This window comes from Sceloporus occidentalis, unplaced genomic scaffold, assembly GCF_023333645.1.
Source record: "Sceloporus occidentalis isolate IW3139 unplaced genomic scaffold, rSceOcc1.0.p SCAF_284, whole genome shotgun sequence".
In the NCBI taxonomy this organism is placed as follows: domain Eukaryota; kingdom Metazoa; phylum Chordata; class Lepidosauria; order Squamata; family Phrynosomatidae; genus Sceloporus; species Sceloporus occidentalis.
The window spans coordinates 619,255-646,699 of NW_028317264.1; the positions used below are offsets into that span (position 1 = coordinate 619,255).

Sequence of the window (27,445 nt, forward strand, 5' to 3'; positions counted from 1 at the left end):
GACATGGATGTAGTTCCCACTGCCTATGGCTCCCTATCATTCCATCATAAATCATTCAAGTAAAGTAGGCAGCCAGCCATGGTTTTGAGTTGAAGGCAGCTGTCTCTGATCCTACTTATAGAATGTCAGTGATATGACGCTAGAGGGCAAGTAGCGGAGAGACGAGTTAGGAGAAGACCAAAGCTACGTTTGGCTGAACGTGAGAACCCTTTCAACAGAGAGAAAGAGACCTCCCTTAAGTTAGAGACCTTTTTTTTTTGCGTGAGAATAAATCAATTTATTTATTATTATATATCAATGTCTACATCATAAAAAGTCTTTCTGAGTGTCCACGTGCAACGACTGGCAGAGGTTGGACATCATTCGTTTGTACCGATGGAAGCCACCACACATACCACTTGCTGACACCTTGTAGGTCGAAAGAAGTGTTTTAGACAAAGGGATGGGGACCGCTGATCTGTGACTTCATCTTTTAGGTTTTTACACAACTGGGTGTAGAAGATTAGGCGTCCCACCTCTGCTGGATCGCTCCACCTTGTTTATCGAGACCTGATTTCTGGCAGGTACAAGACAATCTGCAATGTTGGATTACTTTTGTTCAGCAAGACCCGCCAATTGAGTCTACAGAAACATAAAATCCGATCTGTATAATTATCAGATGTTCTGGATATTGATACGTTTAGCCGTGGGTCGCTGCACAATTAAGTATTAAAGTTTCTTAACAATTCAACTGTTTAGAATAAAATTAACGAGGCAGACGCAACATAGAATTCATAGGCGTTACAAGGCATAAAGGACTCTACCATACCTTCTAAGTGTCTCTATCAAGAAGACACAGTCCCTCTTGGGGACTCAAACCTCTTCTTTGTGTTCCCTCGTCTAGAAGCTTGGAATGTTTGCTGGGTATGAGGGTATCGCAGGGTTCTACAGCCCTAAAAGCCCCGATAATGTGTATAGAAACAGCAGGAAACGGCTTTCTAAAATAAACTGTGTAAATTAACTATATTATTCTTGTCTCGCTTAGTTACATTTGTCGCTGTCTATAGCCACATAAAAAGCCTTGATGAAGGAAAGTTGACCACTTAATCGTCGTCTGTTCCATCCAGGATATACTGGAAGGAGAAAGGTCTGAATATCTGTCCCGTTCCGGAGTAAAACTTGTTCTGGAACTCCACCCTGGCAAACAAGACGCGATACAAGTCAGAGATTTTCTATACAAAGTTTTTTTAAATTTTATTATCTTGTTTAAATTCAAATTCAGGCTAAAAGTAGGAATTTTGAAATTAAAAATATTTTTTTTTCCATTTTTAAACCAATAGAAACCTTGGACTTAATCGAATATTTGGTTTAGAATAAATATAATGGGAAACTTACCAGTGGAGCCGGAGAGCGTGTAGGAAGGCGGACAGCCCTTCCATGATCAGCAGTATGGCCACCGTGAGAGCAGCAAAGATCACAAATATAACGAGGACGGCGATGACACCTACCCAGCTTCCATTTTGAAGACCAGCCCTCATCACCATGATCCATAGCTGGTCGGACAGCTCTGACCAGTCAATAGAATGGGTCGTTAGTATTACGGCCCCCCCTACGCATGTAGAATTGCGTCTAAAAGTGAGGCCATTTAGGACAATTTAGGGTTTTCCATGGCAGGCAGAGGCCACACCAATGTGATAGACAGCTGTGGCCACCTTAAGATCTTCTGGCCGGACAGCCTAGTCTAGGACATTGAGATGATCTGGAGTTGACTCTAGAGAAGTAGAGGTGCTCAGGGAATGCCGATTTGGTGAATTTATTGAAACATCTGTAAGCAGCACTACAAGCATCCACTCTAAAGCAAAAAAATTAATTTACGCGCATGAGCGAGGCTCAGGGCCCATAGGCGCAGATAGGAGGCCGTATTGGAAATACATCCCAGACAGTACTCTATGGTGTGAATGGCTTGATGAACAAACACATCTCCAAAATTAAACTGCAGGGGAGAGAGGGTTACGATATTAAACATTGGGGTGTTATTATTCAATAAAATCCAAATAAAATATAAAAAAACACAAAGGTGTTACTTTTGGCACATTTGTTCAGCCCACCATGGCCTGTGGCCCTCACCTCTTCTCCATGTTCTTCGGGTACTTCCCTGGTCGCCTCTTCTACAGCCTTTTCACTGGAAAATGGGATTTGGGATTTTTCCATGTCTGTAATCTCAGGGTGATCTTCAGGTGGTGAAGATGAAGGTAGCTTTTGGGGGCAAAAAAAAAAGCAGAAGTTAAAAGCGTGTCAAGTCGTAGGCAGCATTCTGTACTCTGAGGGTCTCCCAGTAAGGAGGAGCAACGGGGAGCTGAAAAAGAATATTACAATGTCGGTGGAGGTTGCATTTATAAGGGCCGCAATGATGAAACACAAAATGTGAAAGGGTTTTTTTACTCAAGACACAAAAAACATTACATATCATATACCTAAAATAAAAATTCTTTACCCATAATTCTTGCCATTATAAAAAGAACTAGAAACCACATTGTCCCTTAGTGCCGCATTTGCCCCCAAACAGCTTTTGAGTGCCACCTTTGCCCAAGCAACTTATCAGTGCCATCCTAACCCCCAAACACTCAGCGTCTGTGCCATCATTGCCCCCAAATAGCTTGTATGTGCCATCATTGCCCCCAAATAGCTTGTATGTGCCATCATTGCCCCCAAACAGCTGGTGTGTGCCATCATTGCCCCCAAACAGCTGGCCTGTGCCAACGTCATAGAGCACTTAGAGCATAGGACGAGCCAATTGTATTGTGTATGTGTGTGATGTACATTTATTCCTGGCCCCCCCCATAAAATAAAACTTACTATGCGCTGAGATTTCATGTGATTTGCTCGCAGGATAAAGGGTTTTATCAGCAGCATCCAAGGCACGGCGATAATGGCGAAAATCACCAGGAAAGTTTGCACTTCTTGCTGAAAAGAAATGCAACTTTCAAACGTTTGGTGAGACCGGTAACCGGGTACGGCTTGTATGTCCAAATATATGTGAAGAAAATCACGCATTTGATAAGCAGAGCCTGCGTCACGCCATCTCTCGTCACCAAAGAGCCTTATTCCAGAGTTAATTAAACACAGGATTAATTAGAATTTTGTGGAAAAGGAGAATTATGAAATATAAGGTCATATGCTGTGGAATTCTAAATGTGGGTCTGTCACCATGGAAACCAAATGAATTTTGCAGATTTCTCCTTTTTTCCCCTACTTTGTCCATAATTTCTATTTGAATTTATGACCTAAAATATTACAATAAAGTTAATACATTATGATACTTGAGAACGTTCTTGGGGTTTGACAATATCTATCATTCTGGGGATAGCTTTTGCAATAAAATGTCACCTGGTGTCCGTAGAGTGGAGCGTTGCTTTGGTCGCCGTAGCTGAAGAGGAACATGTTGATGAAGTGAATGAGGATGCTTGGAGCAGACTGCGATCGGCCGGCGTCATACACGCACCATTTGAAGACAATCATGAAGACCAAGTACCCAAAGAGACACAGAATAAAGATGATCTCCGGAACGAACTGCAGGATGATGTTGATGTGTCTCTTGAAGTATCTGGGGATATTTGGAGGTCAGATATTTTTCATTGGAAACATTAAGAAGATGTAAAAAAAAATATTTATTAAAACAAAATAGAACCTACATGTGATTACAGAGACCGAGGACCACCCCAAAAACCATCTGAATGATACCCAGGATCATGGACATCTTCATCTTGTAGGAGTTGAGGAAGGTCAGCTTGTTTTTAGCGATATTCCAAATCTGGTGGAACAGAAAGTAGACTTTGATGAGTCAAGGGTTCAAGTTGCTTAAATATATGATTCTATTGAATGAAGGAATAGAGTTTTAATCTACAGAACACAATGTAACAAAGTTTTACTTTACTGTGATTGTACGGCCCCCCAGCAGAAGTGGTAGAGGGTAATATAGTGAGGGTATCAAACATGCATGGGATAGACATACGGCTCCTGAATCTAAGACGAGACCAACGACTGATTAAGGTTTGAGTTTTTACAGCAGGTGAAACGGGCAGACTAGACGGGGGCCGAATGTAAAGTAAACCTATCCTAGGGTCACTTACTGGATCGATCCCAAAAGGATAAGGGTTTCCTGGGAACACTCCGGATTGTGCAGGATTCAGTTGCAGGAAGCCAATGGTTCCATTGAGACAGGCTGAACTGGGTGATAAAACATCAAGTTCTGTAACCAAATAATATGTACACCTAGGAGCCCCCCTGCTTTGCCTCCGAAAGTCTAAGGGTCTCAGCAGGCGACAGCATAGAAACCTCTCGGGATTGGGGCATCATTACATCGGTTCTGATACCATATGGGTCTCATCACATCCCTCACCATTTCCCCAAATGTATTAATGTTGACTGTGTTAAATAACTGTAAAGTTTGTAAACTATTCTTTTTTTTTTACTTAGAAAAGTTTAATTGTGTGATTTTTTTAATAATAAGTGGTAGCCAATATTTCGGAAAATGATCAAGAGCCGTGGAATTACCAGAATTGACTCCAAATCTACATTTTTTTTATTGTATTTATATATTTTTTCTTTACTAGGAAAGGGTAGAAATATATTTCGTTCAATCACTAGAAGCACTTACTCCCAAGTGTCATTAAACATAAAGCGAACGTTCCAGGAGGAGCCAAATATGTTGAAGGATTTCGAGAAGCAGTCATTGTAGATAAAACCGGTATAGATGGAGAAGATCCCCATAAGAAGGATTAGATACCGTCCGCCAAAACACGTTTTCCAAATCTGGAGACAAAAATGGGCAATATCCATGGTGATCCAAGCCCAGTTGGCAGTTACATTTTCTCCTTATTGCGTGCGTCTAAAGTGGGACTTCCCATCTTTAACAGGGAGGCATGCCATGTACCATGAGGGGGTGGCAGAGATTTAGTATTAATAGAAAACTAAAAAAAACCTATTGTCTTCTCTTACTAAATAACACATTGGATACATCGGAGATGTACATGTCTCCAACTGGTCTCCAACTTTGGGAAAGGGACAATCTCACCTCGTTGTTCTTGGTCCCAGCTTGCAATTTCTTCTCGTTAATAACCATCCACAGTGATAAAGCCAACATGACAGCACCATGACCGCAGTCACCGAACATCACCGCGAAAAGGAAAGGGAAGGTGATGATGGTGAAAGGAGCTGGAAGAAAGAGGCAGACAAATGATTCAAAGACCAAGTCGACTAATAAGCCCCATCTACTGGAAACAAGGAAGGTCTGGCAATGGGAGCAGGGGGATAATTTCCCATTGGGCTGCACTAATTTGAAGATTTTTGACCACTAGGCATCGTTAGGCATCATTATCCATCTAGGAGATTCTTTCTTCTCTTTTAAGTATTGTGTGTCTGTAAATATGATTTGGAGAAGACTGGATAATGCTCAATAAGGTAGTCGTCCTCACAATGTCTTACTTGGGTTCATTTCCCTGTAATTCCCGACGCCGTAAGCATCCACAATATTTTGGAAGCCCGCAGTGAACTTGTTGGTGCGATTAAAGGTTGGCGGCTCCAGCTTGGTGGGTACGTTGGTCAGAATGGGAGCGATGGTGGAACCGCTGCGTTCCTGAAAGATCAGAATTGTAATTGGAAACCGAGCACAAAGGCAGGTGCATTACTTATTTCCCAAGACACTTTGTGTTGAATGCTTTCAAGACCCAACGTTGGCTGAGTTGCACCCACCATGCCCATGTGAAGAGCCCGTACGATGCGTTCTTTGTCCGCCACCGGGAACCAGATTTCAGAGATGATGCACTGCTGGGTGACGTCGATGTTGCACAAATTCAGCGCATGATAAACGCCTTTCATCTTCTTCACCTTAACGTCCCAAATGCCCAGGTTCTCGGCTGCCTCCATGATGAGACTCTGTCTGGGTGATCACCTACAAAGCATAAAATGCGTAGGACCATTGGCTTTATATACCAGCTACTTCTATAGTGAAAACTAGCAAAATGAGTTGGGCTTAAGAGTCTTGGAAAACAATTCTTGTGTCGTGATCATGCCCCTCGTGTGCTGCCGTGTAATGGGCCAGTTGTCGGCCCATTTACAGTTGGGAGATCATGCCCCTAGTATGCTGATGCTCAATGGGTTGGTTGCCGGCTCCTCACAGCCTCCATAGACGGCATTAAAAAAAGGGTCTGTACACCTTTAAGACACGGAGCGCCAGGATATGAGATCATATTTCATCACTCTATGTCTTAAAGGCGAGCACCGCCTTTTAAAGCAGTAAAGATGTTGGACGCAGAAGGGGAGGCTGGGGGCACTGCCCTGGGTCAGGGATGATAAATACATCCCTATCATAAGCCAATGCTGGGCTAATCCAAGAAAAAAAAAGATTACATCTTCCTGTTTGTGCCGACGGTATAATTCCGAAATAATTTTACTGAGGGATCCTGGAAAACAGAAAACACTTAGCATCAAATACCTGCTTTTTCCATTGGCCGATGCCAAAGAGAGAAAATAAAAATATAAATATATAAAAAAATTAATAAGGATAAAAAAATAACACAGTTTATGATTTTATGTCAGGTGAGAACATTTTTGATGTCGTATGAGAAAATTCCTCTTTAAAAGGAAAAAAAACCCTTTACGGATATTTTGCAGTTAACAGGAAATTAAGTAACCTTCTCCTGTTCTCTTTTTTTATTATAATATTTATATTGGATCGTTTTGCATTAAATTGTTTGTCTAAAAGGCTATGGTTACTTGGAACAGTTTATTGCAAACAAGATTATATAATCTGATTAAATATTTAAAAAAAAAGGATTTGCTTTATAATCAGTGGATTATTCTCGGCCATTTTGCATGAATTCAGTGTTAGCATAAACTCAGTTTTATTAAGTAAGCAGTTTATTAATTAGACTTGGTCGCCGGCCAACTCTTCGTGTTCGTCTTCGTGGGGGGAAAAAAATCTTCCTATTCCACAAATATTCGCATGTTCCTGTGTTTTTTTGTAGAAGGGGTTAATATGGGGTTAACACGGTACGCACTACACGGCAGCTTTGGCGCCAGGGTTTTAAATGTCCGTACGAGCAACTCTATTGGTCACCGGCAAGAGCCTCCTCTGCCATCAGCCAATGAAGTGCACATGTACTTCACTGGCAGAAACTATGATTTTATCACTAGAACACCCCATAATTTCCGGAACCCTTAACAATGCATTTTTCATCGTCTGACTATTGCCATGCTGGAGTAACGTCTTACTCACCGAGTTCAGGTCTACGATCCTGGTGGTAATCTCATCGGTCAGAGCACTGCGTTCGCTCGGTGACTCCGGGTACGTGTACACAGTGGCCTTAAAGCTGAGAAAACAAAACTGCCGAATTTAGGGATTAGATTTACCAAGTTTTGGAAGCCTGGGGAGTGGAACCAGTTATCTGAAAGGGGTGAGTGCATGGTTTCCCCGATTGGTATATATTCACAGTAACCGTTGACTGGAGTTGGACACCTTTTTGCAACCCGTGAAGACTGGAGTTGGACTTCTGTATGGAATACATCAGAATTGATGCTTTGTCAGTGGTCAGCTGGCTGATTTATAATGATATCTTGGCTTTGCCTCCTCGTCTGCCTTTTTGTGCAGTTCTTAGGAGCTGCCAGCAGATGGCGCTGTTTAGAGCTTCCATCGGCTAGCTGGATACGGTGATATCTAGCCACATCTGATGTATTCTATGGTTTGTATGATTCACGCTCTTACCCATCACATATTTTCAGAACTTTTTGTTTCAGCTGCTCCCCCTGATAGAACACGATGAAAACATTCTTCTTAATTTCTTGTTTCTGAAAATGTAGATGTTAACCAAGCTTTAACAGACGGGATGAAGTCATCTGAAATGATCATCAACCAACCCAAATATCCTTAGTAACAAATGGTTGTTTTTTCCAATTTTATTGACCCCCCTGCACACACATACACATTTTTTAGGTAGATTCCACTTATCCAGCATATTTTGCAATGTAACCCATTATTTTTTTTTGATTTCTGCACTTACTGTAACTGGGTCTTCCAGAAGTGAGTCCATTTCACAGGATTTCATGTAAATATTCCCCATGCAAACCCTCCACAGAACCCTCTCAAACGCTGCTAATCGCTCCATGTCAATCACCCCTGTTGTAACCCTAAAAACGCAAAATCTGGATTACATTTGTGGAATAAAATCAAAGTAGGGCCCCCTTTCACAGCTGCCTTGTTCACCTATAGGGATGGCCTTGATTGGATAGTAAAGCTATGTGAGTGATAAACAACGTTGTCATAATGTTAACAATGTATGTATATGTTACATTGGTTCACACATAGTTTACTCTTTTGCTCACGTTAGAGATGATCCCTTTTTTGCCTAAAAACCTTGATTTGTCCATTTATGATTCATCATACTCTTTTAGTTTTTATAATTAGTTATCATATTCCTCGAAGAACCGATTCTTCTTAAAATAGTAGTGTGACATCATTAGCATTATTAATTATGAAATCATTGTAGCACCTACCCCAGCTTCCCAGAGACAATGGGAGAGGGAATGGTCCTGAGCTCCAGGAGGCTACTGGTATCTTCAGTAAAGAAATCCCCTTGCAAGTAGGCTTCTGTCTGCAAACAAGAGACCCGTACGACATTATCACGCCAAGAACCTCTCACGCTTTGGCCAGGAGTAAAAAAAAAGCCACCGAATCCTAATTCTCATCAGATTAAATCAATTAATTGATCCAATACCTCGAAGAATTCCTGAATCTTCTTCAGAACTTGTTTGAATTCTGTGAGTTCCAGGAGGTTCTGTTTGAGAGTCTGGTGGCTTTTGTTTGCCTCCTGTAATTCCCCTTCCAGCTTCTCCAGAATTATCTGTGGATAGGGAATACAATATCCCACAAGCCTCGTCATCATACCGACAGTAAGAGGAGCCACCGCACTTTGTCAGGGATGCCCAGAGTAAGGTCATCATTCCATGTGCCTCCAGATACACCCTTGGTTTCACATAAAGAACGTTCCATCGCCTAAATAGATAATCTAGCCCGGAACTTTTCCCTAAGGTTAAATTCCTATCAATGGTTACCGATCTGTTTAGACTTTTTTGAGGCTTTTTAATAGAATACGTTTTTTTTTTTGATAACTCAGTAATTTTAAGTTTCATTCACCTCTAATTCGATCAGTTCTCGTGGCAGCGGGGTCCGGGGCAGCTTCTCCGGAGTCTCGATTGCGATGTGGTAATTTTCCATCTCACTTTGCAGAAATCCTAAGATACAGAAGCTTTTTTTTTTATAAAGTACCAAAGTAACGCTGATAAATACAAAATAAGGCTAAAGTTGTATTTATATATATATATATGGGAATATTTTTTTCAGCTGTTTAAAATCATTAAACCCATGAAATAACCATGGATTCATAAGTCGCTCTCCATGAGACCCTTCCTTCCTTACCCCATTCTGCTTCCGCCATGTTTCAATGTTTTTCAACAATCCCTACCTACTAGGTCTCTAGAATGAGGTTTCTAACGTAGAAATCTACTGTACTTTTTTCATATTTGACCTAGGGAAGAGGGCTTTATGTGACCTCCGCTTCTGTTCCTCATCTTCCTCCCTTCTCTACCCAGCTATGGCAGTCATTGAGTCAACGGGAGCCCTTGGTGGACCTTAAGGGGCCGATAGACTCTTCAACATCTCCGTTTATCATCTCTAGGAAATTCAGCCCCGATAAACCTATATAAAAAGTAAATAGACGCCGTGGAATCACTCACGAAGGATTCTCTCCATTCCATCGCACCGACGCACTTCGCTCACAAACCTTCTCTGGAAGTTGGTAACACCAACATTGAGCTAAAAGAAAGGTAGACACGTCACGTGAATATTCCACGTCTATCCCATATTATCCTACCGTATTCTATTAATCTAGATAACTCAACCAAAGCTTTAATCCTAAAATACTAATATTTAGTACACAGTTATTGGTTCTCAGTTTTTGGTTAAATTAATTAGTAAAAAATTACTAGTCAGAACTTTCTTAAAAAAAAGGGAATATTGTCTCAAAAAAGAAGAGATGAGGGGACAAGATGAAGGGGTCAGGAGCTTAGCTGCAGTGGAGGAAACACCTTTTGCTGAGACTGTAGTGGATAAGTGGAATAGCCTTTCTGTAGGGGTGGTAGACGCTAATACGTAAGGTTATTAAGCACGTTACCCGCTCTTGTAACCCGCGCCCGCCTCATACTCACGTCCCTGAACTGGGCCAGTCCCAGTTCTCCCAGTTCGGCGATGCAGCAGTACCCAGCCTCCACCTGGAGGAACAGCTGGGTCAGACACATCTCCTCGCTCCGAAACAACGACGCCATGTTTAGTACAACAAGACCCAGCTAAGCCTCCAACCCTGCAACGGAAAAATAAACACAACTTGTGGTATTTCAGAAATATGTCATAAATGGGTCTTTACAATATTATAATTCATTAATTCCAGGTTATTTTACTAATAATTCAACCAAAAATAGCCATAGCGCAATTACTGTAATTTTCATTACAGACAATAAATGTGTGAATTTGGAAGGCCATAATATTATTTCAGTATTACTACTGAAATGAGATTTATAATTTAAGGTAAATTTTGTATTTGTTGTCCTAAATACGCAGGCGGACATCACCAAATGTGCCAAGACTTCATAGGACGTTTCGGGTGAGTTTACAGCAGTACACTATCGCTTTACTGCCGCCGAAAAGATTGCATAAAATGAGTGCAGTTCCGATCCTGATGTACTTTTTTAATGAGGACTTTGAAGGGTTATGATAAAAAAATAATCAGTTTTGGAAAAATCAAGATTTCAACCTGAAAGAAAGTTGGAATATTTCCTCTACCGGGTCATATTTATGAATCCAGATCTTTATTCATAAGGAAAACGGGTTCCGTCCATTATTTGTAGCAATCGGTTACAGAGGGGAGAACTGGACCAAGAGGTCCGTGACAGATAAAGCTCATTTCATTATATATCTACGTGTCTAGAACCTGGACAAAGTAACGGATCAGAGAATGGGGAGAAAAACAAGGACCAGCTTTGGTGAAATAAAGAAGAAAGGACTGTGGTGGTTATTCTATGAGGTCACTTACCTGACCTCGCAGCTCCTTATTCTCTGTCTGGACCGGGTCTTCTGGATGCGTTGAGTGTCATCACTCCAACTACTTCATGTGGTTCTCCAAGCAGGATGATGACTTGAGCTTTCTGTTGATAGTTCGGACGGAGAGGAGGTCTCGAGGAGGGGTTATCAGTCTTGGCCAAGACTCTCTCTGTCTTTTGGCTCGGCCCTCCGGATCAGAGAAGATTCATCTAGAGTGACCATGAGTTGATACCAAAACCTTTATGGACAGCGCACCCTTGAACCGTGTTTTGTGTCATCGGTGTGTTGTTTCAAGCAGTATGTAATATGTGATAAGAAGGTGTTTTATCAACTCAATATCAACCGGCTCAATATAGATCAGGCTGGATCCGGGGCATGTGTTGGCCAAATCAAATAGTGAATGTGTTAAAAATGTTACGAGGATCAGGGCGAAAGGGAACCTCAGCTTTATTTGTCATTTGACTCATTTCCTATCTCACCTTTCCGCAACTTCTGCTGGTGGTACCCACTCGGAGTAATGTAAACTAAGTTCACAGTGGTAGACAAGTGGAGCAGCCTCTCAGCAGAAGTGGTAGAGGCTAATACAGTAAGGGAATTTAAACATGCATGGGATAGACATATACGGCTCCTGAATCTAAGACGGGACAAAGAACTGATTAATATATTTTTATATTAGGAGTATGGCAAGAAGGACAAATTTGTTTACAGTAAACATACAATAAAAGAAGTTAAAAGCCCGTCACCTGTTACCTAAAACACCAATAAAGATATTATAGTTATAACCGCTAAGTGTTTATGTGAAAATATTTGCTGCTGGAGTCGTGTGTTGGTGGAAGCAAAGTGTTTCGGGTTATAAAACGCTTGTTTAATTGTCTCTTGGTCCGGGTTTGGGATCTGCTTCGTTTTTGGAAGTTTTGCCTCCTTCTATAGAAGGGCACTGGACACATCTCATTGTAGAGAAGGAGGCTACCATTCCCTTCCACCGTAGTATTGGGAAGGAGAGTACTGCAACAATGTTTCTAGATTGCATTATTTTATTCTGTACTGTAGGAGAGTACCACATTCTTTTATTCTGTACTGTAGGAGAGTACCACATTCTTTTATTCTGTACTGTAGGAGAGTAACAAAATTTTTATTCTGTACTGTAGGAGTGTACTGCATTATTTTATGCTGTACAATAGGGGAGTACCACATTCTTTTATTCTGTACTGTAGGAGAGTACCGCATTATTTTATTCTTTACTGTAGGAGAGTACCGCATTATTTTATTCTTTACTGTAGGAGAGTACCGCATTATTTTATTCTGTACTGTAGGAGAGTACTGCATTATTTTATTCTGTACTGTAGGAGAGTACTGCTTTCTTTTCTTCTATACTATAGGAGAGTACCGCATTATTTTATTCTTTACGGTAGGCGAGTACTGCATTATTTTATTCTGTACTGTAGGAGAGTACTGCATAATTTTATTCTGTACTATAGGAGAGTACCGCATTATTTTCTTCTGTCCTGTCGGAGAGTAACACATTCTTTTATTCTTTACTGTAGGAGAATAACACATTATTTTATTCTGTACTGTAGGAGAGTACTGCATTATTTTATTCTGTACTGTAGGAGAGTACCGCATTCTTTTATTCTGTACTGTAGGAGAGTAACAACATTTTTATTCTGTTCTGTAGGAGTGTACTGCATTATTTTATGCTGTACTGCAGGAGAGTACCACATTCTTTTATTCTTTAATCTAGGAAAGTAACACATTCTTTTATTCTGTACTGTAGGAGAGTACCGCATTATTTTATTCTGTACTGTAGGAGAGTACTGCATTATTTTATTCTGTACTGTAGGAGAGTACTACATTATTTTATACTGTTCTGTAGGAGAGTACCGCATTATTTTAATCTGTACTGTAGGAGAGTACAAAAATCTTTTATTCTGTACTGTAGGAGAGTAACCAACATTTTATTCTCTACTGTAGGAGTGTACTGCATTATTTTATTCTGTACTGTAGGAGAGTACTGCATTCTTTTGTTCTTTATTGTAGGAGAGTAACACATTATTTTATTCTGTACTGTAGGAGAGAATTGCATTATTTTATTCTGTACTGTAGGAGAGTACCGCATTATTTTATTCTGTACTGTAGGAGAGTACTGCATTATTTTATTCTTTACTGTAGGAGAGTACAGCATTGTTTTATTCTGTACTGTAGGAGAGTACCGCATTCTTTTATTCTGTTCTGTAGGAGAGTACCACATTCTTTTATTCTTTACTGTAGGAGAGTACTGCATTATTTTATTCTTTACTGTAGGAGAGTACAGCATTGTTTTATTCTGTACTGTAGGAGAGTACCACATTCTTTTATTCTGTACTGTAGGAGAGTACCACATTCTTTTATTCTGTACTGTAGGAGAGTACCGCATTATTTTAATCTGCACTGTAGGAGAGTACAAAAATATTTTATTCTGTACTGTAGGAGAGTATCCAACTTTTTATTCTCTACTGTAGGAGTGTACTGCATTATTTTATTCTGTACTGTAGGAGAGTACCGCATTATTTTCTTCTGTACTGTAGGAGAGTACCGCATTATTTTATTCTGTACTGTAGGAGAGTACTGCATTATTTTATTCTGTACTGTAGGAGAGTACCGCATTATTTTATTCTGTACTGTAGTAGAGTACTGCATTATTTCATTCTTTACTGTAGGAGAGTACAGCTTTGTTTTATTATGTACTGTAGGAGAGCACCGCATTCTTTTATTCTGTTCTGTAGGAGAGTACCGCATTATTTTATTCTGTACTTTAGGAGAGTACTGCATTATTTTATTCTTTACTGTAGCAGAGTACAGCATTGTTTTATTCTGTACTGTAGGAGAGCACCGCATTCTTTTTTTCTGTTCTGTAGGAGAGTACCACATTCTTTTATTCTTTACTGTAGGAGAGTACTGCATTATTTTATTCTGTACTGTAGGAGAGTACCGCATTATTTTCTTCTGTACTGTAGGAGAGTACCGCATTATTTTATTCTTTACTGTAGGAGAGTACCGCATTCTTTTATTCTGTACTGTAGGAGAGTACCGCATTATTTTCTTCTGTACTGTAGGAGAGTACTGCATTATTTTATTCTGTACTGTAGGAGAGTACCGCATTATTTTATTCTGTACTGTAGGAGAGTACCGCATTCTTTTATTCTTTACTGTAGGAGAGTTACACATTCTTTTATTCTGTACTGTAGGAGAGTACAGCATTATTTTATTCTGTACTGCAGGAGAGTACCGCATTATTTTATTCTGTACTGTAGGAGAGTACCGCATTCTTTTATTCTGTATTGTAGGAGAGTACCGCATTATTTTATTCTTTACTGTAGGAGAGTACAGCATTATTTTATTCTGTACTGTAGGAGAGTAACGCATTCTTTTATTCTGTACTGTAGGAGGGTACCGCATTCTTTTATTCTTTTCTGTAGGAGAGTACCGCATTATTTTATTCTGTACTGTAGGAGAGTACTGCATTATTTTCTTCTGTACTGTAGGAGAGTACTGCATTATTTTCTTCTGTATTGTAGGAAAGTACAAAATCTTGTATTCTGTACTGTAGGAGTGTACTGCATTATTTTATGCTGTACTGTAGGAGAGTACCACATTCTTTTATTCTGTACTGTAGGAGAGTACCACATTCTTTTATTCTGTACTATAGGAGAGTACCACATTCTTTTATTCTGTACTGCAGGAGAGTACTGCATTATTTTATTCTGTACTGTAGGAGAGTACCGCATTCTTTTATTCTGTACTGTAGTAGAGTACTGCATTATTTCATTCTTTACTGTAGGAGAGTACAGCTTTGTTTTATTATGTACTGTAGGAGAGCACCGCATTCTTTTATTCTGTTCTGTAGGAGAGTACCGCATTATTTTATTCTGTACTTTAGGAGAGTACTGCATTATTTTATTCTTTACTGTAGCAGAGTACAGCATTGTTTTATTCTGTACTGTAGGAGAGCACCGCATTCTTTTTTTCTGTTCTGTAGGAGAGTACCACATTCTTTTATTCTTTACTGTAGGAGAGTACTGCATTATTTTATTCTGTACTGTAGGAGAGTACCGCATTATTTTCTTCTGTACTGTAGGAGAGTACCGCATTATTTTATTCTTTACTGTAGGAGAGTACCGCATTCTTTTATTCTGTACTGTAGGAGAGTACCGCATTATTTTCTTCTGTACTGTAGGAGAGTACTGCATTATTTTATTCTGTACTGTAGGAGAGTACCGCATTATTTTATTCTGTACTGTAGGAGAGTACCGCATTCTTTTATTCTTTACTGTAGGAGAGTTACACATTCTTTTATTCTGTACTGTAGGAGAGTACAGCATTATTTTATTCTGTACTGCAGGAGAGTACCGCATTATTTTATTCTGTACTGTAGGAGAGTACCGCATTCTTTTATTCTGTATTGTAGGAGAGTACCGCATTATTTTATTCTTTACTGTAGGAGAGTACAGCATTATTTTATTCTGTACTGTAGGAGAGTAACGCATTCTTTTATTCTGTACTGTAGGAGGGTACCGCATTCTTTTATTCTTTTCTGTAGGAGAGTACCGCATTATTTTATTCTGTACTGTAGGAGAGTACTGCATTATTTTCTTCTGTACTGTAGGAGAGTACTGCATTATTTTCTTCTGTATTGTAGGAAAGTACAAAATCTTGTATTCTGTACTGTAGGAGTGTACTGCATTATTTTATGCTGTACTGTAGGAGAGTACCACATTCTTTTATTCTGTACTGTAGGAGAGTACCACATTCTTTTATTCTGTACTATAGGAGAGTACCACATTCTTTTATTCTGTACTGCAGGAGAGTACTGCATTATTTTATTCTGTACTGTAGGAGAGTACCGCATTCTTTTATTCTGTTCTGTAGGAGAGTACCATATTCTTTTATTCTTTACTGTAGGAGAGTACTGCATTATTTTTTTCTGTACTGTAGGAGAGTACTGCATTATTTTATTCTGTACTGTAGGAGAGTACCGCATTATTTTATTCTGTACTGTAGGAGAGTACTGCATTATTTTCTTCTGTACTGTAGGAGAGTACCGCATTATTTTGTTCTGTATTGTAGGAGAGTACCGCATTCTTTTATTGTGTACTGTAGGAGAGTACCGCATTCTTTTATTCTGTACTGTAGAAGAGTACCGCATTCTTTTATTCTGTACTGAAGGAGAGTAACAGAGTCTCTAATTCTGTACTGTAGGAGAGTACCATACTGATGATTAGCCCTAATATCCAACGCCTTGGGTGAAATCCAGAGAGTCCCCATTAATTTCTTCATTATACTGAGTGGTTTTGTATCAGAACCAGCATGGTCGCTGCCTTGTACTGATCACAGCAGCCTCTGTGTACTGATCAAAATACCCCGATCACACTTTAATATATAGGCTTTGTTTTTATATTCCTGTCTATAAACCCCAGCATTGACTCCCAGTGCATGTGCACCAGTTCACAACGTTTACAAGAAAACCCACACACATACACACACTTACGAAAAATTACTGCAGTTTTTCTGAAGTAATACTGCAGTTTTTTTGACATGAAAAAACTGCAATACTGCACTTTTACTGCAGTATTACTGCACATTTACTGCAGGTTTACTGCATTTGTACTTCACTGTACTGCAGTATTACTGCACATTTACCGCACTTTTTTTTTTATATTGCAAACCTGCAGTTGTAATTCAATGTACTGCAGCTTTATTGCATTTGTACTTCCGTACAAAAATAACTGCAGTAAAACTGCAGTACAGTGAAGTACAAATGCAGTAAAACTGCAGTAAATGTGCAATAATACTGCAGTAAAAGTGCAGTATTGCAGTTTTTTCATGTCCAAAAGACTGCAGTATTACTTCAGAAAAACTGCAGTAATTTTTTCGTAAGGGACATACACACACATATACATGTCTACGATAATGATTACAACATCTAAAGAAAACTTTTGTGATCATTTAACAAAATTGTAGAAAACTTTCATATAAATTAGTTTTTATTCAGCTTCTTCCTTTTATTAAAGCACACAAAATATTGCGCAAAGTTGTCTAACCCAAGAGTTATTCTACATGGCCAGCCCAGATGGAGTCACGAAGGAACCCGCATAATTCAGTTTTATTTTGTCATTTTTATTAGGAGATATTTGTGTCTGGAGGTCTGGCAGAGCCGACGGGTGGGCATCTCCTTTAATCAACATCAGTTCCATCTAAGATACGCTGGAAGGAGAACGGGCTGAACATCTGGCCCGTTCCTGAGTAAAACTTGTTCTGGAACTCCACCCTGAAAATAAGCAACAAAATGTGTTATTATTACATTATTATGACACGTTATGTCACAAGAAGCCTTTGTGTCTACAATTAGATGTCATTATATAATTGAGAATATGCACACACAATATGATCAAGCTGGCAACAGTCCTATGGTTGATGTGAGAGTCCCGACATTGGCGCTTATGACCATACCCGGCCAGGACTGCCCACTGACCAGTGAAAGATTCCCTGGTCCCTAACCAAAATATTCTTTGTATTTTATCAAGAAGGGGAATATGGCGGTCTCGCTGACATCGAGGGAAACACTCCCACTTAAAGGGGAAATGGGTGGGGAGGGGGAGGTGTCAGGGTGCTTCTTCCGGAGTTCTGCGGGCCAACCCCGGATAGTTGCCAGGTGTGCTTATGACCTAGCTGCCAACTGTCTAGGCCAGCACCACAGCTATAGGGCAGCTTCAGATGAGCATCGGTACAAGATGGAAATAAGTTTCTATGTAAGCATGACACCCTGTGATGTCAGAGGTCCGCCCGCTAATGGAGTGACGAAGATATTAACCAAATGAAGCACTGGAGGAGTGGAAATATATTATAATACTTCAATAGTGTGCTTCATCAGGACTCTGACAATGAGTATGGGTATGGATTTTCCATCTGGTGAGTTTTCCATGTGTGGCCCGCACACCTTTTGCTCCCAAGTACATTCAGAAAAGTACGTACCAGTGGAGCCTGAGCGCATGAAGGAAGGCAGACAGACCTTCCATGACCAGCAGGATGGCCACCGTGAGGACAGCAAAAGCGGCGAATATAATGAAGACACCAATAAGTCCTCCCCATCCTGCACTGGAGAGTCCAAAATGCATCACCATGCTCCACAGCACCTCGGAGAGCTCTGCAAAAAAAGAAACACAGGAACACTAATGTTTATTGACAGAAACTTCTAGGAGGGTCTTCTGTGCCTTGGTTTTGCAGAAGTGAATTGCCCCCTCCCTGGACCTGCTACCATTGTCCCCAGGCCTAGTCAGTGTAGACCATAATACGTTGCCGTTTATTGGGTTGTCTTTTATTCCACCACAGGGAAGAAGGTCATGGACAACACGGTCTCAAGAACAACAGCAAACATTTGTTTTTATTTACATATCTACAGTTTTGCACTAATTGTCTGAAAAGTTGGAGATAGAGAGGTCGAGCAACACAATCCAGATGAAAGAAAGATGGAGGTTTCTCACCATACTTTGCAAAAGGAAGAAGAGTTGAAACAAAGACGATAAGAAACCCAGACAACGCATTTCACGAAGAAGAAGAGACTTACGTGCATGGGCCAGACTCAAGGCCCAGAGCCGGAGGTAGGAGGCCGTATTGGAAATGCATCCCAGACAGTACTCTATGGTGTGAATGGCTTGATGAACAAACACGTCCCCAAAATCAAACTGTAAGAAAAAATAAACATTCGTCAGCATAGAGAGTCTTCCTTTTGGGCACTTATATATATATATATATATTTTTTTATTTTTTATTTTTTTTTTGCTTATATTTAGCAGAATTTTATCAGCTATGAATCAAACTTGTGAGGAGTTTGTTTGACTATAAAAGATATTTTTTAGATATAAAATTGGCGAAAGAGCCATAAGACAGAAAGAGCTACTTTCCATCCACCAGTTTCCCTAAATACTGCATCTTTTGTGAATTCACAAAGTTTGTGACAGAAGATTTTTTATTTGCTCCAGCTACATTCGTAGGGCCACCTACCCCCTCGCCATGTTCTCCATGTCCTCCACCATGATCGTGTCCGCCATGTTCTTCATGAGCAGCACCTTTTGTGTGATTGCCCTGGGCATTTTCCACATCTATCATCTCAGTCTGGTCTTCATGTAGCGGAGATGACTGTAACTTCAAGAGAGAAGAAAAACCCCCCATCAAGATCTCACCTAACTGACCTAACACCAAAGACCACCAGACTGTAAGTTGACTGCTTGGAACCTATTAACCATTGGAAGATTCTCTTCTCCCTAACCAAAATATTCTTTGTTTTATATCAAGAAGGGGAATATGGCGACCCAATGCTCGGCAAAAGGTAGTAGGCACAACATGGGTCAGTGGGTGGCGTGATGACTGAAGGCTTCGACAAGTGAGGTTTTGCTACCTCCAAGAGGATCACATAGTTCATTAGGAAGGTAGACCTTAAGAAGTCACCATTAATAGTCGGTTAAAAGTTCCCACAATAACTGATCATAGTTTAGTCTGTTTTGGTTCAGGAAGCATTCTGTATATGGGGCAGAATCTAACATCATAACATAAGAACTCTTGTCTTGCCCATTCCAGGCGTTCTCTCGTTTCCTCTTTATACAGAAGTCTTCACCAAGTGGCATGTGTTCCAGGATTAGCCCTAATAATCCTACCCCCCGTGTGGGGGGAGTATTCCTACCTACCATGCGCTGAGATTTCAGGTGGTTGGCTCGAAGGATGAAGGGTTTTATCAGCAGCATCCAGGGTACCGCGATAAGGGCGAAAATCACCAGGAAAGTTTGCACTTCTTGCTGAAAAGGATCAGTTAATAAAAAATTATAAAACTAGGAGAGATTATTTTAACCCTCTCAGTGTCAGTGTGTGTACCATGCAACCATCTCCCGGTGTTAGCTGCTTATTCCCCAGCTGGCGCTGAAGACATCGAAGCGGTTCCCCGTAGGCATTGCTTTTACCTGATGCCCGTAGAGCGGAGCGTTGGTCGGGTCATTGTAATTGAAGAGGAACATGTTGATGAAGTGAATGAGAATGCTCGGTGCTTTCTGCGAGTTGTACACATTATACACGCACCATTTGAAGATAACCATGAAGACCAAGTACCCAAAGAGACACAGAATAAAGATGATCTCCGGAACGAACTGCAGGATAATGTTGATGTGTCTCTTGAAGTGTCTGGGGGAGAGAAATTAAACAGAAAATAACAAATATGGCCGTAGAGACATGAACTCAAACCAGATCTTTCAACAACAACATTCCACCATGGAACCAGCTTTTGTAGAAGCTTCTGAAGTCAAGCTCTGCCAATACATCTCCCATCTGGTCAGTTGTCAGTGTGTTTTTGATAAGGCCTACAAAATAGCTATATTTCTTCGCCTTCAGTATACCGAGACACTGAGGACAATGTGATGCTTCGGCTTTGTGGGAATAGCTTTGGGGAAGATTCTTTTCTATTCCAGCATGATTGCCCCAGCACACAAAGCAAGCTCCATAAAGACATGGTTGGATGAGTTTGGTGTGGAAGAACTTGGCCGGCCGCACAGAGCCCGGACTTTAACCGCATCCAACACCTTTGGGATGAACTTGAATGGAGATTGCCAGCCGGACCTTCTCATCCAACATCAGTGCCTGACCTCACAAATGCTTTACTGGATGAACAGGCATAAATTCCTACAGAAGCTCCCCAAAATCTTATGGAAAGCCTTCCCAGAAGAGTGGAAGCTGTTATACCTGCAACTACATATTGTCTATATATTTAAAATGTGATGTCATCAATGTCCCTGTTGGTGTAATGGTCAGGTGTCCCAATACTTTTGTCCACATAGTGTATCTTAAGTGGTACGATATAAGTGCCTACAAGTGGTCCAACCCATGTTAGAAGGGGCCAACCTGGGTGAATAGAACTGGGAAAAAAAGAATGTTTCTAAAGAAAGGCAAGTTCCAGTAACAACATACACTTTTGGGGATAATTTCAGGAAAGAATTATTTTTTTAAAATAAAATTTTAGGCGTTTTTTGTGTGCATTACCCTTTCTAGATTGAAGAGGAATATAAAAATACTTACATGTGATTTAAAAGGCTGATAATCACCCCAAAGACCATCTGAGTGATCCCCATGACCACAGACATCTTCATCTTGTATGAGTTCAGGAAGGTCAGCTTATTCTTAGCGATATTCCAGATCTAAGGAGAGGAGACTTGGTCATAAAATGTAGGAGGCTATATGGGGGGGGGGGGGGACGTATAGAGACATAGGAAAACCTAATAATAAAACATAGGGCAAGATCTAGGGTCTCTTTCTCATCCTTCTGATTGGAGCATTCAAATCATTTAGAATTTATCTTAATTGAGAATAGTTAAAAGCATAAAACATGGTTTCTAATTAAAAAAATATATAATTGATCAGTAATCATTAAAATGACTTTTAAAAAGAAATGATGTACCGGGTCAATCCCGAAAGGATAAGGGTTTCCGGAGTAGACTCCAGGCACCGCAGGATCAAGCTGCAGCTGAATTCCCTCGTGCAGCAACTTAGTGCTAAGGATGAGAAAAGGTGATGTTCTTCTTTTAGAATGACAAACAGGCACACCGTCTCTGATGACAAAGCTAATAAATAATAGCATCCAACGGCAAATAAGTGTAAACAGTTCCAGTCATCTTATTACTTTACTGAGAGGGTTCGACTAGTCTTGCAGCTCGTACCAACTATATCTAGAAAACGCTCGACTACCGAGAGTACTGAGAGCCAGCCCTTTGGGACACTTACTTCCAAGTGCCGTTGGTAAACATTGGCCGCACTCGCCAAGACGAACCGAATATGTCAAAGGATTTGGAGAAGCAGTCGTTGTAGATGAATCCAGTATAGATGGAGAAGACGCCCATTAGAAGTATCAAGTAGCGTCCTCCAAAAAACGTGTTCCAGATCTGGAAGTGGAGACAGGAACTTCTAAAGTTGCAAAATGTTTCCATTGGTGGACTTTATACGTAGTCATATCATTAAATGTATCTTCAAATTCCCGAAACCATTAACGCATATAAAGAGGAGACTTTGTGTTTATGCTTCATTAGTGAATGTTGAGTTGTTCTCCGGTGACAGGTCTGCCTTGGATCTTCAGGGTGGCATTTGGACAGATTCCAGGATATATTCCTTACCTCGTTATTGCTTTTTGATGCTAGTAAGTTGCGTTCATTTAGCACCATCCAGAGACCAAATCCCAGCATGACGGCGCCGTGACCGCAGTCTCCAAACATCACCGCGAAGAGGAAGGGGAACGTGATGATGGTGTACGGAGCTGGAGGAGGAAACAGACTTAGAATAGTTGTGTTTAGCAAATGTGTTAAGGTTCTCAGTTGAATGATTAACCCCTTAAGGACAATGGGCGGTCCCTAAACCCTTTGAAAACAATGCATTTTGAGCCAGTACATGTACGGGCTTTGTCATTAAGGGGTTAAAATAGGAGCACAATTGTTTCTTGAGTACAAAATGTCATGCTATGGGGCACGACACAAGTGTTGTAGAATGAAGAATGGCCTTACTTGGGTTCATTTCCCTGTAATTCGCGATGCCGTAAGCATCCACAATATTTTGGAAACCCGCTGTGAACTTGTTGGTGCGATTAAAGGTTGGCGGCTCCAGCTTGGTGGATATGTTGGTCAGAATGGGGGCAATGGTGGAACCGCTGCGTTCCTGCAATAACAGAGATACAACACATTTTCTTTAATAATACACTTTTTGCTCTTCAAAAACAAATAATTTATATTTTGAAAGCCCTGCATGTTCCGTTTATATATTTGTATGTATATTCTGTATGGGATCATATCAGGCAGCATTCATACTAAAGGAGATAGTGGTCACTCGTGTCATGTTCTACACACCATGCCCAGCTGAAGAGCCTGTTTGATTCGTTCTTTGTCAGCGACTGGGTACCAGATCTCTGCGATGACACACTGCTGGGTGACATCGATGTTGCACAAATTCATCACATGATATACGGCCTTCATTTTTTTCACTTTTATGCCCCAACTGTACAGATTCTGAGCTGCCTCCAACAGCACCCGCTGCCGGTGCGATTCCGTCTGGGTGATAACCTAAAAGACAAAAATGAATACAAAGTGATAATGAGGAGATTATTAATACAGGTAACAGCACAGACGGGGTTAATGTTGTAAATGACTATTGTAGCTGGAAACGGCTGATTTTTAATGGAATCTCTTCATGTATAGAGGCCCTTTATCACTCCCATCACTCCTGTGTTCCAATGGCCCTTTATCACTCCCATCACTCCTGTTTTCCAATGGCCCTTTATCACTCCCATCACTCCTGTGTTCCCATGGCCCTTTATCACTCCCATCACTCCTTTATCACTCCCATCACTCCTGTTGTATCTGTATGTGTAAATGTATATTTGTTTTGTATTTGTTACCCACCCCATATTGAAATTGTACAGCACTGCAGAATATGTTAGCGATTAATAAATAAAGTATTTCAAACTCACCGTGTTTAAATCTTCTATCCTTGTGTTCACATCGGATGCCATGTCCCTCCGTTCACTCTGTGACTCGGGGCACGGATAAACTGTGGCTTTAAATCTGCAAGATAAATACTGTAACACTGAGTAATAGTATTATAGAAAGTTCCAAATTCTAGCAAATTTATATAAAGATTTTACCCCCAGCAGCTGTATCTCTTCATGCTACCAGGAGGTGGCGCTGTATCACTGCCAAAAAATATCCTCTCAATCCTGAGCTATAAATCACTTACCCATCACAAATTTTCTTAATTTTCTGTTTCAGTTGGTCTCCCTGATAGAATATGATGAAAACATTCTTCTTTACTTCTTCTTTCTAGACACAGAAATTGAGTTTTCATAAATGAACAAGAACATTTTTCAAAATTATTTATTATTTTATTAATAAAGTTAGAATTTTTTTTTTTACTATAAAATTAATATAAAAAAAATGTATATAAAAAGATAAAACTTCATTTACTGGCATAATGAAACACCAATCCCATAAGAATTTTCAGCTACAAATAAATACAATTTTCTACTTGTGAGCATGAAAAAAAAAAAAATATATATGTTTATACAAATGGATTCACAAAATAAACAATTTTTTTTTTTTAATTATTATTTTTTACTTTTAATATTTGCAAGTGTCTCATTGAAAAATAACAAAAATGATAAATCTTGAAAACTTTTTGAAAAAGTTTTTTTTTCTGTTTTTTTTCTGCAAACCACTGACGTCATTCTTTGGTAAATAAGACGCGTGTCATTACCAATCATCTTCACTAAAGGCACTTACTGTGATGGGATCCTCCAGGCTCGTGTCCAGTTCGCTGTATTTCATGTATATATTACCCCTGCAAACTCTCCATAACAGCCTCTCAAACGTTGCCATTCTCTCCCTTCCGATCACCCCGGCGGTGAACCTGCAAGAAACGTCGAGAAGATGGAACCCACCGAGCCAAGTCATTCATATCCGGCTGGAACTCGTCGGACACCGATCTATCGTATTTATACTAGAAGCTGCAGTGCATTAGGTCTGAAGGGTCACCTTGAGGTGCGTAATATTGTTCTGTAGACCCTAAATAATTTATTTATTTTTGAGGTCCTGAGCCTTCTTCATTTCTTAGTTTATGTATCAAATCTCCCACCAATTGTCCCCAAATTCTAGCGTTTTCGAACATTTCATTCACACGCCGGCTGTGATAAACTCTTTTTTGGTCCTTGTTCTTGGTGGCACCTACCCCAGTTTGCCCGCGGCAGCAGCGGAGGGGACAGTTCTCAGCTCCAGGAGGCTACTGGTGTCCTCATTAAAGAAATCGTCTGGAAGGTTGGCTTCTGCCTGTAAAAAAAAAGTACATTTTTTTTTACAGTGAACGGCGATTTAGGCTGCTTTTACCTCAAATCTTAAAGGCTATTAGCACCTTGAGCTTGTCTTATGTCATGGATCAGAGGCAATACCGCCACCGGTGACACGGAGGACCAAAGACGTTAAGAAGTCAAAATTAGTCCCAACACATCCATGTCCTAGGGGTCCAAGCCCTATAAACCCACCAATGTTACGAACACCCCTTTGTCTATAGTCCTTTAACCCATATTATAGGTCTGTAAACTATGAAGACCCAAGCGACAAGAAAACCATTTGGTTGACCCATTTTATAGACGATGATTTAATATGATGGGTTACAACAAGTATAATTTTCCTTAATAGGCGTCTAAAAATACTTCATTTCACTACAAACTTAGAAGGGTGAAGATTTTATGCGGCGAGTTTTTGCTGAAGGAACAGAATTGCCTAAAAAAATGTAAAAGTTAAAGGACTTTTGGCCCCATAATGGATTTACCTCAAAGAAATCCTGAGTCTTCTTCAGGAGATGCTTGAGTTCCGTCAGCTCCAGGAAGTTCTGTTTGAGCGTTTGCTGGTTTCGGTTTACCTCCTGAAGCTCTCCCTCCAGCTTCTCCAGAACCGTCTGTCACGGGGAACCCAGAAGAGTGAGTTTAGTGACTCGTGAATTCTTGCCACGTTGACCCTATTCTACCAAGGGGCTCTACCTTCTTAACAAAGAAACTTCTTGGATGGTAATGTCATCGATATACCTCCCGAAATTCATTTTATGTGCCTTTGGGACCAATGAAGAACTGTTAATGTAACTAAGTAAGGCATTTAAAAAGCTGTAGAACCCTGCGATACCCTCCTATCTAGCAAGCATTCAGAGCTCCTAGAAAAGAGGGACATCAGGGGAGGAAAAAACGGACACGGGGATTTGGGTCCCACAGTGGGACTGTCCCTACAAAACAGGAGTGACATTAAATTTATTTAAAACCTATAGGTACTGTGCCTTGATTTATTCACTTAGCCGATCTCGCAGTATTATCTTTATTACCTCCAAGTCAATCATTTCCCGGGGCAGCGGGGTCTTCGGGGGCTTCTCAGGGGTGCGGATCTCAATCTTGTCAGTTTCCATTTCACTTTGCAAGAATCCTAAGAACCAGAAGGTAAAACAAAGCTGATCTTAGACAATGGGGGTAGCAAAACCATCCGCAAAAACCCTGGTCTGACTCTGAGCACTTGGGTTGTCTAAGAGAGGACGCACCACTTGGGCGCCATAAACCTGTGAACATTATCTTGGCCATTTGTACTGCTCCGCGGAATATGTTGGAGCTTTATAAATAAGCATACTCACGAAGAATCCTCTCCATTCCCTCACATCGACGGACCTCATTCACGTATCTTCGCTGGAAGCTGTTGATGTTGGCATTCAACTGGAAGAAAAAAATTAAGTACGGGAAGCTATTTAGGATCCCCTTATCTTATATTTAAAAAGTCAATGAAAATAAATAATAGATTCTTCTTGATACTCACATCCCGGAACTGAACCAGTCCCAGTTCTCCCAGTTCGGCGATGCAGCAGTACCCAGCCTCCACCTGCAGGAACAGCTGGTTCAGACACATCTCCTCGCTCCGAAACAACGACGCCATCTTGGCCGGGACTTTCCTGATCGGGGACTCAGCGGGAGAAGATGAGCCAGGAGCTTCCAAACACCGCACTAGAAAAATAAAGAGCATGGATTCCGGGGAATAGTAAGGACGGACGTAATACCCCCAAAAAGTACCCATCTATCTACCCCTGATCTTGGTCTGCGGTCTGCAGTGCTGGCCCTATGGTATAGATCTGTACCCCATGTGTCACCGATGTCCCAAGAACACTAAGGTCTGAGGAGCAATCTCCAGCTGAGATACTCCGATGTCCTTTAACCTCAGGAACATCCAGGCTATCCCTAAACGCGACCAGGTTGCCAACCGGCCATGAGCCTCGTAAAAAAAACCCCCTGTATTTATCTCATATCCTAAATATTCCCTGAGACTCCCAACATCAACTCCTTCTACCACCATTTTAGAGAGGTCAGTGGGACCCTTATGAGGACAAGACTATGAGCGCTAAGAGTAAATCTAGAAATATATATATGTATATATATATATATATATATATATATATATATATATATACAGCCCCCGGTACATACAGCTATATATTTACTAATATATCCATACATATACAGTATATATCTTAGCATGTGACTTAATTAAAGAGGGGCTCTCAAATCGTTATGTGGCGCATGGCTAGTTATGTCCTCTTCACCCATTGTACTACACTGCAGAATATGTTGGTGCTATACAGCTCAATAAATAATAACAATACTGTATATGTTTTTTTTTATTATTTCCCTTATACATGTATATGTGATATATTGTTACAAAGTCACGGTGCTGGTTATCCTTTGCT

At 40.5% G+C, this 27,445-nt stretch overlaps 1 protein-coding gene and 1 pseudogene across 2 annotated transcripts; both read right to left on the bottom strand.

The window, feature by feature from the left end:
- Positions 1 to 1,082: 1,082 nt before the first annotated feature.
- LOC149275484 (V-type proton ATPase 116 kDa subunit a 4-like) lies at positions 1,083 to 10,356 on the bottom strand (annotated as a pseudogene).
- Positions 10,357 to 17,338: 6,982 nt separating this feature from the next.
- Positions 17,339 to 26,640, bottom strand: LOC149275485 (V-type proton ATPase 116 kDa subunit a 4-like). 2 transcript variants are annotated; one of them, XM_089504683.1, is made up of 20 exons: positions 26,524 to 26,640; positions 26,345 to 26,423; positions 26,045 to 26,142; positions 25,505 to 25,630; positions 24,905 to 25,002; positions 24,460 to 24,586; positions 23,918 to 24,000; positions 23,652 to 23,745; positions 23,032 to 23,244; positions 22,693 to 22,843; positions 22,309 to 22,448; positions 21,923 to 22,080; positions 21,600 to 21,693; positions 21,221 to 21,339; positions 20,116 to 20,332; positions 19,846 to 19,953; positions 19,166 to 19,306; positions 18,729 to 18,846; positions 18,137 to 18,308; positions 17,339 to 17,432 (listed from the first exon to the last, which is right to left on the bottom strand). In XM_089504683.1, the coding sequence occupies exons 1-20, from the start codon at positions 26,638 to 26,640 to the stop codon at positions 17,339 to 17,341; spliced, it is 2,547 nt and encodes an 848-aa protein (XP_089360809.1). The 2 variants fall into 2 exon arrangements, with proteins under 2 accessions (XP_089360809.1, XP_089360810.1); XM_089504684.1 differs by lacking the exon at positions 19,166 to 19,306.
- Between the last annotated feature and the right edge of the window lie 805 nt (positions 26,641 to 27,445).

Excerpts from the sequence above, each read along its gene's own strand:
- LOC149275485 (XM_089504683.1), bottom strand. The coding sequence starts at position 26,640 with ATGGCGTCGTTGTTTCGGAGCGAGGAGATGTGTCTGAACCAGCTGTTC. Across the intron at positions 26,424-26,523 it reads GACTGGTTCAGTTCCGGGAT|TTGAATGCCAACATCAACAG; the intron begins GTGAGTATCAAG and ends TTTTTCTTCCAG. Across the intron at positions 19,307-19,845 it reads ACCTGAAATCTCAGCGCATG|TTACAGTCATCTCCGCTACA; the intron begins GTAGGTAGGAAT and ends TCTCTCTTGAAG.